Genomic DNA, 15,843 nt, shown 5'->3' on the forward strand with positions numbered 1-15,843 from the left:
GGGAAATCCAAAGCACAGTATCTTTCCTTCTTGGTGCATCTCTTGAGCTGAAGGGCCAGGACCCAGGTGACTTGCCATTTTCTGACACTAAGGCTCCAGTGTGGTTTTTCCAGGGACATATAAATACAGAGTATCCATAGGAACTGGAACGGTGCCAATAGACTCCCCAGATGATGGACACCCACCCAGTTTAGTGAATAAAATAGTTAAAGACGCCCTGACCACAGCAGTTAGAGACCTGGATGACTTGCCCGGTGCCCTGTCTGCTCTGATCGACCTGCAGGCCCACAAGCTGCGTGTATAACCTGTGAACTTCAAAGTATGTGCTGGGACCTGATGGAGGCGGCAGTGGGAGGTGTTCAGGGGTGGGGAGCAGGATCTAGGACCAGCAGGAAGGGCGTGGGACCCCTTGAGCCCAGAGCAGTGAGTACAGTGGTTTCAAAATTTTCAGCCCAGTGTCTAGGTGTCTACAGTCAGGATCTGAAACTTCCTGTCTCTGCAGCTGCTCCTGAGCCACTGCCTGCCAGTGACCCTTGCTTGCCACATTCAGGCTGAGTCCACCCCTGTGGTTCAGGCATCTCTAGACAAATTCCTTGCCTCTGTGAACAGTGCTGACCTCCAAGTACTAATAAACTGGAGTCTCCTGGCTGTCCTCCCTCCCTGGCATCCATACTTCTTGGTCTTTGAATAAAGCCTATGTAGGAAGAAGCCTGTGTGCCTGGGTTGTCTGCATCTGCACAGGTGCCACGACTTGTGCTGTTTTATGGAAGCCTTTAGGACCTAAGCAGTGGTTCTCAATCTTCCTAATGTGACTCTTTAATAGTTTTGCACACTGTGGTGATATGAAATTATTTTGCTGCTACTCCATAACTGTAATTTTGCTACTGTTGTGAATTAATTATCTGATATACAGGGTATCTGATATATGATCCCCAAGGGGGTCACAACTGGCAGCAATGCCTCTAGGGTCTAGAATGGGGCATATCCCTAGGCTGGGACTTGTGCTGAGGCACAAGGTCAGACAAGAGCAGGGAGCAGAGAGATGTTGAAGTGTAGGGAAGAGGGGTCAAGCAGAGACTTCTGCCCAGGATTTCTGGACAATCCTGTGTCCTGACTACATTTACTTTTATCATGGGTTTCCCAGCGGGGTACAACACACATTTGCTGGAATACAATATCTTTCATTACTGCTACCTTCCATACCATGCAGACACATATACATGGCCCACCTCAGCACCCACCACAATGTAAGCTAGAGAGAGAGCTGGAAGGCTTAACCAAATGCTCCCCTAGACACACACGCACCTTGCAGAGCAGAGTGTGGGTATGATGTATCAGGCTTGGCATCAATACATCCCCAGTTCTCTTATAAAACCCTGGGTTGAGACAGACCTCTGTGATTTCAAGGGTTGTATAGTGAGGCTGTCTCAAAAGAAAAAGACAAAAACAAATGCTGGGTAGGAATGAACCTAGCCAGGAACTACAAAGTCAGGAATTATTAGGAATTCTGGACAGAAATAGCAGTCAGTGTCTTTTCCTCTGGGCCCATGAAAAATTTTTGGAAAATAGTCATGGCAGAGCATCAGTGATAATCCCAGCTGCAGCACACTGTAAGAATTAGAAAGTGAGTGTATATTAGATTGGTTTCTCAATGCTGTGACAAAAGACCTCACAAAAGCAACTGAGAGAAGCAGTTTTATTTTGGTTCACAGTAGAAGGGTACAGTCCTTGTGTGGTGGGGAAGTCACGGTTGCAGGAACTTAAGGCAGCTGGTCACACTGCATCTGCAGTCAGGAAGCAGAGATGACGGCTGGTGCTCAGCTCTTTTCCTCTTTTTTATTCAGTCTTGGACCTCAGAGTATAGGATAATGCAGCCTATATCTGGGTAGGTCTTCTCACTAAAACCTCTGGAAACACCTTCACAGACACATTCATGGGGTGATTCTAAAACCCATCAAGTTGATATTAACCATCAGAGTGAGTAAAAACATGTAGCTCACACTCAGAATGGAATTTTTTTTACCCATAAAAGTAACGAGATTACATCATGCCGCTGAGTTTTGCAAAAACCTTGAGCAGAAGCCAACACACCAAAGGCCATACAGTGCATGAGTCCAAGTTTGTGAAATATCCAAATAAGCAAACTATAGGGACAGAAAACAGGTTCCAGATTGCCAAGGGCTTCAGGAAGGAGCTGAATAGTTTTGGGAGTGGGCTGGAGTTTCTGTCTGGATGAAAACATTCTGCAACTTGCTAACAGTGATGATGACTAATACTGTGGATACATAAACATCACTGACATACACATCAGAAATGGCTATAATGATGGTTTATATAGAAAGCTTTGTTGCATTTTGCTGTCATCTCAGGAACACATCACGGGCATTCCACAAATGTCACTGTTCTGAAAGGAACATGTGCTAGGAGTCAAGACACCCAACAGCTGTCCACTGAATTATCTGAGAAGCAATTGCTTTCATTTCAGCAGTAAGCAGACCCTAGGAAGTGTTTTAACGACTCAAGAGGGCACTGACAAAGATAAAACACACACTAAAATTCAGTGTATTCTAATAATGCATGCCAAGTAGGAAAAACCTAAGGCTTGGGAGCCCAGGGAAACATAAAGCTCCCAGGTCATAGCTAATTCTGGAATCCAGAGCTCATATATCCCAAGACCAAACTACAGAATAAAGCTCACAACCAGTGGCGGACTGACCCTGCTGTTGTTGGAGGGGTCCCTATCAAGGTAAACAAGTATTGCTGAACCGGAGATGCGTTCTCTAAGGAGGCATATCCTGCATCTCCTCTCTCTCACATCCTCTGAGTTCAAAGGGCTTACCCTTCCAGTACACGGATCAAGGACCAAGAGTCACAGATCCCCAAGTTAATATGATAAAGGTCCAATCTTTTTACCTGTTAAAATGACCATGGGACATTAGGAGATTCAAGAGGCCTCTAACCTGGCAGGCCTAGGGTTATTCGTCACAAATATTGAGACCAGATTTGGCTATTCTGGGAAATACCTGCAGCTTTTATCCCTCAGAGAATAACAGTATCACAGTTTCTATAACTGCAGGAGCAGCCTTGGTCAGACACTCTCTAGGGATGCTTCACTTTCATCCTCCTGACTTTTTTCAGATACATATTGGCTGGGCCTAATTCATTGATAGGCCACCTAGGATAGAAATAGGGTCCCCAGTACAAGTGCTGCTCATGTAGTCAAGGGACCAGGGGCTACTAAACCCTGTTTTCATCTGATTTCAGAGAGAAGATAATGCCTTTTTCCTGCCTTAAAATCAATCAGGGTCATCACAGAAACCTGATTTTAACCTGCTGCCCTATTTGCTATGTCCCAGGCACAGGAATATGTCCTGCACATCCATGTCCTTCAGTTCTTACTCAACATAAGGCAAATTATGTCCTGTATGAACAAGTGCAAGAACCTGTAAAGTAATCTATGTCTTGTATAAGCAAGAAAAAAAAAACCTGTAAAATCATCCCCAAAGCACATGCATGACACACATTATATGACATGGGAAAAAGTGTGGATTTGAGAAGCATTAGAATCACCAGCCAAAGACAGGACCTCCCTGCCCAATACACTGGTATCACCCATGCACCAAGGACCTGGAAAGAATAACAGGATCCAAGAAGGGCATATATCCTCTTTCTGAGCTGGACATCCACCTTCTCTCCTATGCCCTGGCCTGTGGATGGTATTGGTTGTTGGGCTTCACAAAGGGCCAGGATGAAAACTACTGGTTCTTCAAATTCTTGGGCCTGGAACCTAATCAGTACCTGGGGCCCTCAGGTTGCATATAGTAGATTCCATAACTTTTTGCATAATGCCCTGAGCCACCCCCACAAACACACACAACAAATCTCTGGTCATCTGTCCTAGTTCCCTTTCTCCATGAAAATTCCAATTAAGAAAACAAAACATCAGGAGACAAAGGTAGGCAGATCTTTGAGTTTGAGGCCAATTGGTTCTGTAAAATAGGTTCCAGGATATTCACATAAACCCCGTCTAGAAAAACAAACAAAAAACCCAACAACAATCACAAAACAAAACAATAAAACAAAGCATCCAGATGTGTTGGCACAGTCAACTGTGCCAGCTATTTGGGAACAGAAACACGAATATCTTGAGCCCTGAAGTTCAATAGCATGATTAACAGGGCAAGATTGTTCCCCCCACACAACCCAAAAAAAACAAACAAACAAAAACCTCACAAGAGACTGAAGCAAGCAGCCTTTCTGCAACTCTAGGGACACTGACCACCCAAAGGATTCTACTTATGCAGAGGGTCTGCCTACTGTACCCCAGTAGCTGCAGTCTGCCACATGAGCCCAGAAATTATCCTCTGTGGGTACCAAAGGCCAGGGCACAGAAATGTTTTTAGTAACTTTACACCCTGATAAAACAAAACAGTTGTTTCTCCACATACAAATTTATATGTAGACAGAAAAGGATCCAAACCAGACATGCTGATGTTGGCTCTGAGGAGAACTGTCCAGGTAAGCTCCCAAAGAGTCCAGGAAGCAAAATGTTCCTAGTAAGAGTCCACAGCTAGTCAAAATTTTCACCTGGGACCAGGTACAGTTTTACTCTAGGAAGACAACAGAGCAGAGCTAAACTGATTCCCACCTAAAGGCCAAGGGGCTAGAGATGAAACCTACAATGGCACCTGTGCATAGCACTGAGACCCAGTGGGTCCTTCACAGATATTCCACCCTACCTTCTTTCGTATGGAGACAGTTGACAAGGTAAAGTCTGTTTCACACACCAGCATAGCAAGTACCCACACACATCCTCTGTAAAAGAGAACCCAGGGCAGCACCAGGAGCCACACTACAAGATCTCAAGATCCTATGTGTGACCATCAAACCAACAGTTCAAGACAGCACCTAAACTTTTACAAGCATGGCAGGGAGAGGGGAAGCTTTTATGTTTAACACAACCAACTAAAGCTCCTTCTGAAAACAAACTCTAGCCCCCCCCCCCCCGAGAAGTGAAGGGAAGAAGCTCCTATTCAGATATCCTTTCTATTTAGGTTTCACTTTGGTCTTAAGGCATTGGTCCTCTGTGAACAACATATACTCAGGGGTTGACAATAAGTCCACCCTGAGAGTAAACCACCCAAGATACCTGACCTAAGCCGCAAGCCTTTCCCAAGGACCTCCTGAGTGGCAGTTAGAGGCCATCTATGTCTTTTTTCCATCTAAGTGGAACTGCTTCCCTAAGCTAAGGTTGCGATAGCTATAGCTCTCCCTAAGGAAATGAGTGTGCAGTATGGCCGCCCCCTCACACCCAGAGCCGGCTCTATGGTCTGCATTGAGTAGCTGAGACGCAGCATGTGAGCCAGGCAGAGAAGTCACAAATATCTGGCTCAGTTAAGTGTGTTGGAGTGCCCTGGCACACAGGATGCTAAAGTTAAAGTGGTCAGACATCTGGACAATTTCCTAAGGTAATGGCAGCACCAGCCTTTATCTCCACAGGTGCAGGGTCCTAGTGAAGTGCCTCTAGAGTAGAGGACAGCACACACCCCAACACAGCTGTCACGAGGCAGCCGCCAAATTTATTTGTTCCTATACAACATAACCCCAAACACAGGAGCAGCTCTGAACAACTCTAGAAACTCACAGCTAGGGCCAAACAATAGAAATTTTAACTACAAAAGATGAGTTGTATCCAGCAAATATAAAGGGTAATTTAGGCTGTGCTGAACATTTGTCAGACTATTTACAGTGCCAGAGCCAGGTTCAGATCTCGCCAGCCTCCTTCTCCTCCGACCTCCGCGATGCAGTCTTGCCATTGGAGCTCTCCAGCCTCCAGTCAGTGGGCCCTCGCTCACTCCGCCCGTACTCCCAGGATTCCTCTCTCAATGAGCGCTCCCTGGAGAACCTGGGAAAGTGGAACCAGAGGCTCAGCAGAGGCTGCCATCTCCTTCTGGCTGGCTGCACAGGAACCATTAAGGTAGACCCTCAGCCCTAGACTACAGAAGGCCATTTCCCTTCTAGGCTCAGGTGCCTTTTTATATGGGCTGGGGGAGATGTTTCAAGACAGGGTTTCTCTGAGTAGCCGTGGCTGTCTTGGAATTCACTCTATAGACCAGGCCTTAAACTCAAGAGATCCACCTGCCCTTGCTTCCACTGCTGCCTGGCCTCAGGTGCTCATGTGCCTCTTAACATACCAGAAGACAGCCAACCAAGCCTGATTCCATCTGTATCTAACTGATCACACAGATAATAATTGAAAAAAGAAAAAAATTAAGGTAACCCTTTGATTTAGGGATAGTGGCTTATACCTGTAATCCTCACACTTAAGAAGGTGAGACAGCAGTGATTAAGTCAGAGGCCAGACTGTGCTACAGGATGAGGTTTGGTCTTAAAAGTAACTGATAAAAAGTAACATTTGAAAAGTTTAAGGGGGTGGAGCAATAGGTCAGGATATGATGTTCTTGTGGAGAACCCATTTGTAGGGCATCAGAATCACCAGTAACTCCAGCTCTAGAGGATTCAAGACAAGTTTTGTCCTCCAACAGTAAGAATACACACGTACGAACACTCACATACATACACACACACACAATATACACTTACACTAACATTTGTGACACAATACATTAACATACACATAATAAAAATAAATCTTTAAAAATAAATAAATAAAAGGAAAGACTTTAATAAGGAAAGTTTTTGGTGTAACAGAAACAAAGCAAATGGGAATACAATAAAGTTATGCATGTGGAGTATGATGCAGTATGTAAAGACAATGGAAAAAGAGTAAAATGGAAAAACCACATATGTCAAGCATGGTGGTATACACATTTCATTTCACCACTTGGGAGGCTGAAGCAGGAGGACCTTGAGTTCAAGCCAACCCAGGTTACAAAGTGAGGGCCGGTCTCAAAACAAAACAAAATTACAAGAGAGGTAAGTAAGCATAACCTTTTTAAGACAAAAACCTTAGCTGCTCTTTACCAAGTTAAAGTACAAAAAGCCCAGCCAAGTGCAGTGCTACCCAGAGGGCCATGAGAGCTCAACAGCCTTATACTATTCCAAGCACTAGGTGACGCTCTCTATCTCTCAGGGTACCAACACAGGGTGCTAGTCACCCAGAGCCTGTCTTCCCATAAACCCAACCTTGTCCCTACCAGATGCAGTGGCCAAAAGGCCAGCATGACAGACCCCAGCAGACTTGGGAACACAAAGAGAAAAGGCTTGTTCCTGGCTGCAGCTACTGAGGAAGTCAGAGTAGTTACTTGTATTTTGTACTCCGGTCCCTGGAAGCCCGGCGGTGGCCCCGGCTGTGGCTCCGGGAACGACTGCGATGGCGCCGGTGTCTATCTCGGGACCTGGAACGGGAAAACTTCCGTCGCTCTCGGGAGGTAGATCTAGATCGCCTCCGTCGCCGATCCCGAGATCGTGACCTGGAAAATCCAGATGATTTTGAGAGCAAGACATCACTGAGGTCAACCTCCCATTTCTCTCCTCTTAGCATCTTTTGGCTTTTAAGCTTTCCTGGGATTTCTCTCTTTCCTCCCGTAAATGTACAATTTTGGACTAAAGAGTCCCCTGAATTAGTCTGATGGCAAAAGCTTTCCCCTAAATAATATCTCTAAAGAGTACAGTACTTGGCCAGACGTGGTGGCGCATGCCTATTCCAGCACTTGGGAGGCAAAGGCAAGTAGACAGGTCTCTAAAATTGAGGCCAGACTGGTCTACAAAGTCAGGAATACACAGAGAAAACATGTCTCAAAAAACCAAAACACAGGATTTAGACACTCCTAGTTGGTCTGTAGGCCTCAGCAGAAGCTCCAGGCCTTCTTTCCTTGTGGTGGTGGTAATGGAATGTGTGTTTCTGTTGTGCTAAATCCTAAGCAATGCTCTTCACAAATCAATCTTGCCTACCTAAGTTGTGAAGCTGTAAACATCAGTTATTAAATGTTTCTGCATAAGAAAGTATTCAACTTGAAAACCCTGTGATAGATCTGAAAACCTACCTCCTGCGATCGCGGGTTCTTGATCCAGACCTAAACAGGAAAATAAACACCATTAATCCCACCACTAAGGAGCCGAGGCAGATGGATCACTATGAGTTTAAAGCCAGCCTGGTCTACAGAGTTCTAGGCCAGTCAAAGCAACATAGTAAGATCCTATAAAAACAAAAAAAGTGTCCCTCAAGATAGCATAGTTACTTCTGGCTCTCATCTCTTCTTTCAACTCAAATTAGATCCAATACATCTATCTGAGTACGTCTCAGGTACCTCAAACTGAATATAGCCAAATTCTACTCCTATTCCTCATTCCATCCTCCCTGTCCAAGGTAAGGGAAAATTCTAGATTAGAAACCAAGAGGCCAACTGAGCACGGTACTGGGTGCACACCTTTGATCTCAGCACAGAGAAGAAAAGACAGGCGGATGCCTGAGGCTACAGAATAAGTTTTATGACAGCCAGGGATATATAAGCAACAAAACAAAAAGAAAAGAGACCACGAGGCCAGCTGCACTCCTCCTCACACGACCCCAGGTCCAGTCAGTTCTACCCCAAATACCTTAGCCCAGATCACACCACTCACACTCTTCCTGCCTCGAAAATCAGAACCTCACTGGTGTGTGGGGGGCAGGGGAGGCTTTTGCTCAACACCTTAACACTCTGCTTCTCAAGCAGGAACATATTCCAACTACATGTCTTATAGGAAACTCTGTCCTGTGGCCCCATGTGACCAATTCAAAAAAATAAAGGGGGAGGAGACATACAAAGCCTCCACCCCTTCACTTCAAAGCTGAGAATTTTTCCCATAGCAATGCACTGCCATGAGACTACAGCTTAGCAGCAGATCCATTGTTGCCTTCCCTATTTGCTGAAGCTGTCCCTATTTGCCCAGCTGTCAGAGCCGGCTCTGTGGGGTCCAAGGATGGCTGGGGTGGGTGGCCCACACCTTTAATCCTAGTACCCAGAAGGCAGAGGCAAGTGCATCTCTGTGAGTTTGAGGACAGCCTGGTCTACAGAGCTAGCTACAGGACAGCCAAGTCAACACAAAAACTCTGTCTTGGGGGGAAGAGGGGAGAGTAACTCTCCCTAGTTTCTTCCTCCCTTGTTTAAATCAATGTCATACCTCACCAGACTGAGTATGTTATAGATGTAATAATTTTTCTTTTAAAGGCCACCCCAGAGCCAGGTTGATGGCACATGCCCTAATCTCAGCTATTAGAAGGCAGACACAGGCACATCTCTGCAAATTCTAGGCCAGCCCTATGTGGTATCCCCAAAGGGAGTGGCACTATTAAGAAGTATGGCCTTGTTGGAAGAAGTCTGTCACTGTGTGTGTAGAAGGGGACCAGGAGGGTTGGCTTTGAGGTCTCCTATGCTCAACACACCACCCAGGGTCTCAGACTTCTTACTGCCTGTGGGTCAAGACAGAGAAACCCTCAACACTTTTGCCAGTACCATGTCTGTCTGCATGCTGCCTTACTTCCCACCACAATGATAAATTGACTAAACCTCTAAACTGCAAGTGAACCACAATCAAATATTTTCCTTTGTAAGAGTTAACGTGGTCACAGTGTCTCTTCACAGCAATAGAACCACTAAGATACCCTATCTCTAAATTAAAAAAAGAAAAACACACACACAAGTAAATAACTCCCGATTCTTTGTATGGTAAACACTGACTATTCCAGGTCACAACATGGCAAACAGCAGTTTCCTAAGGCTGGCCCACACTTACCTCCTGCTCAGCCGCTCCTCTCGCTCTCTCTCCTCTCTTCTCCTCAAGCGATCCTGATTTCTCTTTTCCTGCTTTTCAGCCACAGTTTTCTAAATAAATGAAAAATGGGTGGGGGGAGCAACAACTTTTAGGAAACAATATATTCATTTTTAAAACTAACGGAAGCCGGGCGGTGGTGGCACACACAATCTCAGTACTCAGGAGACAGAGGCAGGTGAATCTCTCTGTGAGTTCTAGGTTAGCCTGGTCTACAAGAGCTAATTTCAGGATAGTTAGGGCTGTTACAGAGACACCTGGCTCAAAAAAACCAAAATATCCCTAACAGAACAAATGAAAAAGAAAAATTAAATCATTTTATACATTTGGTTACAAATTACGAAGGAGGGCTGAACTTTTAAGTCACAGGGAATTGATCACAATGCTTCAAACCAAACCATCAAGTTAGCTGTTTATCCTACAGCCTCTCTATAAGCATTGTAATAAAAAAAGAAACATGAGTCAGACAACATACACGCTGCTGCTGGGAGTGGAACTCTTAGGTAGCTAGAAGCAACTCACTTCTAATGTGGTAAGTGCATCAGCACAATTGCATATTCAATTCATCAGGCTTGATCCTAAATGTGACAGAAGCCAGAAGGCTCTGATACACTTTACCATCAAATCAGCATCAACTCAAGCCAGCTGAAAAGGGCTAAGAACCTTTATAACCCACCACTAACACTAACAAATCCTGTAATACACCATCTGGGCAGAGTGGATGAAAACACAGTCCTGAAAGGGAGAGTAAGTCATACCCCATGATACAAAAACCTACCAGTCCTCCCTGCTTAGAGCCTGGGATAGCATAGAAAATCTCTATGCCCAGTGAGTAAAGCAAGTACCCTCTAGATGAGAGGACACAGGAAGGCCCAGGCAAACTGTCCTGTCCATCACCACACCTCTACACCTCCAACTCGGGTCATCCTTCATCTGAGCTAGGCATACAGGTTATCAGTTTCTTTTCACACCTTCCTAAAGCAGGTATGGCTGAGAATAGACCCCTAGGTGTGGCATCACTTCCTTCCCCACATCTACAATTCACCTCACATGACCAGCATATCAAACTCATACTGGCAAAGATGCAAAGTAGTACATTAAAATGCTACTGGGAAAGGCAGAAGCAAATGTTTTTGTTAAGGCAAGGTTTCAACAGATGGATCTTAAACTGCCCAGTTAGCTGAAGATGATCTTAAAATTCTGATCTTCTGCTAGGCAGTGGTGGAGACACTTTTAATTCCAGCACTTAGATAGAGCCAAGCAGATCTATTTGAATTCAATGCCAGTTTGGTCTACAGAGCAAGTTCCAGGACAGCAAGGGCTACACAGAGAAACCCTGCCTGAAAAAACAAACAAACAAACAAAAAAAAACCAGAAACATGTTCAAATCCAACTTAAAGAATATAGACAAGGGCCGGGCGGTGGTGGCTTTTTCTACCTGTGGGGCCCTTCTTAGAACGTCTACTTCCTGATGAATGCTTCACCCTCTGAGTCTTCCTAAAGACTGCAATATTAAGAATATTTTAATGGCCGGGCGATGGTGGCGCACGCCTTTAATCCCAGCACTCGGGAGGCAGAGGCAGGCGGATCTCTGTGAGTTCGAGACCAGCCTGGTCTACAGAGCTAGTTCCAGGACAGGCTCCAAAGCCACAGAGAAATCCTGTCTCGAAAAAACCAAACCCTCTCCCACTGCCCCCCCAAAAAAGAATATAGACAAGGCCATAAAGAGATCTGGTGCCCTCTTCTGGACTGCACGTATACATGCAAGCAGAACACAGTGTAAATTTTTAAAAAAGGGGAGGGAAGCTGTGGCTCGTTCCTTTAATCTCTGCACTTGGGAGGCAGAGGCAGGTGGATCTTTGAATTCAGAGTTAGCCTGGTCTACAAAGTAGTTCCAGTACAGTCAGAGCTGTTACAGAGCAATCCTGTCGTACAAAAAAAACCAGAAAGAATATTATCAACATACCCTCAACTGATCAAGCTTCTCTCGGATCTGAATGAACCCCAAGTGTAACTTGCCCCCGAAGTGGTCTGCTAGACGACGGTCATTGTCATGGAGACCAAGATAAGCCGAACAAACCTCACAGACACGAAGCTTTTGCTGCTGAAAACTGGATGCAGGCATAGAATTTCTATATTCTTCCTATGGTTAGACAGATAAAACAGACAAACAAACAAATAAAATATAAAAGATGAAGTGGAGGCATTTCAAAACTGTCACCATGCAGACCCCAGAATGCAACAACCTGAAATATAGGCAACATTTTATCATGATGAAAACTAGATTGCTCAGCTTTAGGTATATTAAGAACTTCAATTTCGTTGTTTATTTTAAAAGAATTAACATTTGGTGGCAGGAGGTTTTCTGAGTTCCAGGACAGCCAGAGCTACACACAGAAACATTATCTCAAGAGAAAAAAGATAAATTAAAAAAACTAGCATTTATGTATGTCTTATCAAGAACAACAAGGAACATTCAAATCACGGAGATAAGAATGACTGTTCTGGGGGCTGGAGAGATGGCTCAGTGGTTAAGAGCACTGACTGCTCTTCCAGAGGTCCTGAGTTCAATTCCCAGCAACCACATGATGGCTCACAACCATCTGTAATGAGATCTGGTGCATATATGCAGGCAGAATACGGCATACACAATAAATAAATAAATAAATAAATAAATAAATAAATAAATAAATAAATAAATATTTTTTTTTAAAAAAAAAAGAATGACTGTTCTAAGATAAGCAGGGAAGAGAAGACTTCAGAAATAAACAAAAACAAGATGGAGTGGGATGACTCAGCAGTTAAGAGCACTTGTTCTTTCAGAGGCCCGTAGTTTGGTTCCCAGCATCTACACAGGAAATTGCAATCATCTATAAGTCTAGATACAGGATGTTTTCTGGTGCTTTCGTCTGGCTTCTGTGAGCACTAAACACAAGCAAGTGAATCCATGTAGGCAAAATACCACCCCCCCACATATATATATAATTTTTTTGAAATAGGGTTGGAAAGATGGCTTTAAAGAATATACACTGCTCATGCATTAGACCTGAGTTCAATTCCCAGCACCTAGGTCAAGCAGTTCACAACCTACAAAAATTCTAACTCAAACAAGATCTAATGCCTCTAGGCTACCTCAGCCACTTACACTCACATTGATACATACACACACAATTTAAAATATTTTTTAATTTTTATTTATTATGTATACAGTGTTCTGCCTGCACGTGTGCCTACAGACCTGAAGAGGGCACCAGATCTCATTCTAGATGTTTGTGAGCCACCATGCGATTGCTGGGAATTGAGCTCAGGACCTCTGGAAAAGTAGTCAGTGATCTTAACCGCTGAGCCATCTCTCCAGCCCTAAAATAAATATTTTTAAAAAGTAAACAAAAACTAGCACAGTCACAGCAACTGGGTCCTGATATACAGAAAATACGTAATGCACGTCTAAAAGATATTCTGAAAGGCCACATCATTAACACTTTCCTTGAAGAGAAAAGTACCCAACACATATGTACCCTCCATAAACACTAAAATGTTTATAGAAAAAAAAATCGCTCATTCTGCTCAAAGTAAAATATATCAAACAAAAGGAAAGAGGCTTGGCACACTGCTTCTGGTACTTGAACTCCAGTTAGAACACTGCTGTAAATTCTATACTGAAGAAAATCATTCCTTTGTCCTATTTTTTAAAAAAAGACTGATCACACTTATACAGCCCTTATCTGGAACTTGTGGAGATGTTAATTGTCTCAGCCTTCTGAGTGCTGGATTTAAAGGTGTGTGCCACTACTCCCTTCTTTGTTCATTTTGGAAGGAAAGGCTTGAATGCATATGTAACTGCTTACATTAAATGCAAGTTTAAATACACTCTCACGTACCGCTGGTTATAATAACCCTAACATGTTCTGATGTTAAAATAAGGCATTTAGCTGGGTATGGTGACCTACTCCTTTAATCACAGTACTTAGGAGGTAGAGGAAGAGAAGAGGTCAACAGATCTCTGTAAGAACAAAGCCAGCCTGGTCTACATTGTGAGTTCCAAGCCAGCAAGACCTACAAAGTGAGACCCTGTATAGAAATAAAAGCAAACCAACCAAACAACAATAAAACCCCAACCAAACAGAATGATCATTTATGTATGCATCATTAACCAGGAATTCTTCCAGGTAAATGTGCCCCCGTGCCACCATGTATTAAGAACAAGGTTACTAGCCAGGTGATGGTGGCACATCTTTAATCTCAGCACTCTAGAGGTAGAGGCAGGTGGATCTCTGAGAGTTAGAACACAGCCTGGTCTAAAGCGAGTTCCAGGACAGCCTGTTAAGTAGAGATAACCTGTCTCAAAAAATGAAAATAAAAAACAAAAAGCAAGGTCACCACTATAGAAGGATTTAATGTGAAAACTCAGAAAAAACTGAGAAACTACCATTTATATGTTCTGTGTAGATTAAAAAAAAAAAAGGAAGCCTGTAGCAATAAACTGAGTAAAATCTTCTCTTAGTTACTATCACTAACTTGGTTATAAAAAACACCAAGACCAAAAGCAAGTTGGAGAGAAACAAGTTTATTTTATCTGGCTTACACTTGCACGTCGTCATCTTTCACAGAAGGAACTCATCAACTGACGTGATTCCCCAACCTGTCCTAAGAGACTATAGACCCCCTTTAGGGCTGGAAATATAACTCAGCGGTTAAGAGCACTGGCTGCTCTTCCAGAGGATCTAGGTTCAATTCCCAGCACCCATATGACAGCTCACAACTGTCTGTAACTCCGGTTTCAGGGGACCCAACAATACCCTCACACAGATATACATGCAGGCAATACAAAAAAAAAAAAAAAAGATGCAGAGATCCCTCCTCTCTAGCCTAGGGAGCACTTGTCATCAGAAGATACTTCCAACTGTCACACTTGGAGCTTATGTAGAAGGTACAGTCCAAGCACTGGTTCCAGTCTTTTAGGGTAATTCTATCTAGACATCTCAGCTGTGTTATAAATCTCTTTTGTATTTCAAGCTAAGCAATTACATAAGCTTAGACACAACAAAACAATGCCACCACCAAGTAGAAGTGGGGTAAGTGTCCACTGGGAGTATGAGACATTAGATCGGAACTAGCCTGTTCTGCCTATCCGACCTTTGCTGCAAACTTTAATTCCAATCACTTTTGGAGAACTACAGAAAAGCATAATCCTGATGGTCTCAACCTTCTCCCCCTGTTGCTCGGTTCAATGAGCATTGCTCTAACACCCAACAAAACCCTGACACTATACAGGTCAGCTATAAGAACAAGAGGCACAATAATACTTAAAAGTTAAGCAGGCACCAGCCATGCACCAAACACCATTTTCTTATCTCCTCCCCACCCCTGGACTTTTTGCTTTTATTAAAGGTCTAAGCTATAGCTTTGAAGGCTATCCCCAACCTACCTATAGACCATCCCAAAGTCATCTCTCTTATGAATCTATCTTCATCAATATCAATGGGAGGAGGAGGACCTAGAAAGATCATTCAGAAGTCAAAAGCACTTGTTGTTCTTCCAGAGGATTCAGATTTGATTCCTAGCACCAACTCAACACCTCACAACTGTCTGCAATTCCAGTTCTAGGGAATCTGACACCATCTTCTATCCTCCATGGACACAGCGCGCGCGCACACACACCCTAACAAATGGATCAAAAAGGAGTTTTAGGAACAAATGTCTAGGTAAGCTATATAAAAGATGGATACAAGTTCTTTTAACTTTCTCATACCCATAGAATATTCAATACTAAAAGTAAACTATGAGCTTTGGGGTGACAATGTCTAAATTTTGGCAATAAACATACGACTCTGGTGGGAGGGTGCTGATAATGGGAGAGCTGTAGAGGATAATTTGGAAATTTCTGTCCCTACCTGTGAACTTTTTACTACAGTCGTCACAAAGACTATTATGTGGAATAAAAAGAATGTAGACATGGTTTAATAGTAAAATGTTCAACATTACTGAATTACCATCACTTACTTCCCTATCATTACATTTCTTGTTGAAGCCCAGATTGGCCTCAAACTCACTATGTAGTCAAGACCGGTT

The 15,843-nt window shown here is 43.6% G+C and overlaps 1 protein-coding gene across 2 annotated transcripts in view; it reads right to left on the reverse strand.

Moving 5' to 3' along the window:
- Positions 1–1,680: 1,680 nt before the first annotated feature.
- The window catches only part of Luc7l (LUC7 like), a 28,833-nt gene continuing 14,670 nt past the window's right edge, over positions 1,681–15,843 (reverse strand). For both annotated transcript variants that reach the window (XM_075941407.1, XM_075941408.1), the window contains 5 exons: positions 11,738–11,914; positions 9,736–9,824; positions 8,007–8,036; positions 7,266–7,433; positions 1,681–5,905 (listed from right to left, as the gene is read on the reverse strand). In XM_075941407.1, the coding sequence (XP_075797522.1) occupies positions 5,764–5,905; positions 7,266–7,433; positions 8,007–8,036; positions 9,736–9,824; positions 11,738–11,914 (606 nt within the window). In that variant the 3' untranslated portion in view covers positions 1,681–5,763. The remainder of the gene's footprint in view (positions 5,906–7,265; positions 7,434–8,006; positions 8,037–9,735; positions 9,825–11,737; positions 11,915–15,843) is intronic.

Source organism: Microtus pennsylvanicus, chromosome 11 (genome assembly GCF_037038515.1).
Source record: "Microtus pennsylvanicus isolate mMicPen1 chromosome 11, mMicPen1.hap1, whole genome shotgun sequence".
NCBI lineage: Eukaryota > Metazoa > Chordata > Mammalia > Rodentia > Cricetidae > Microtus > Microtus pennsylvanicus.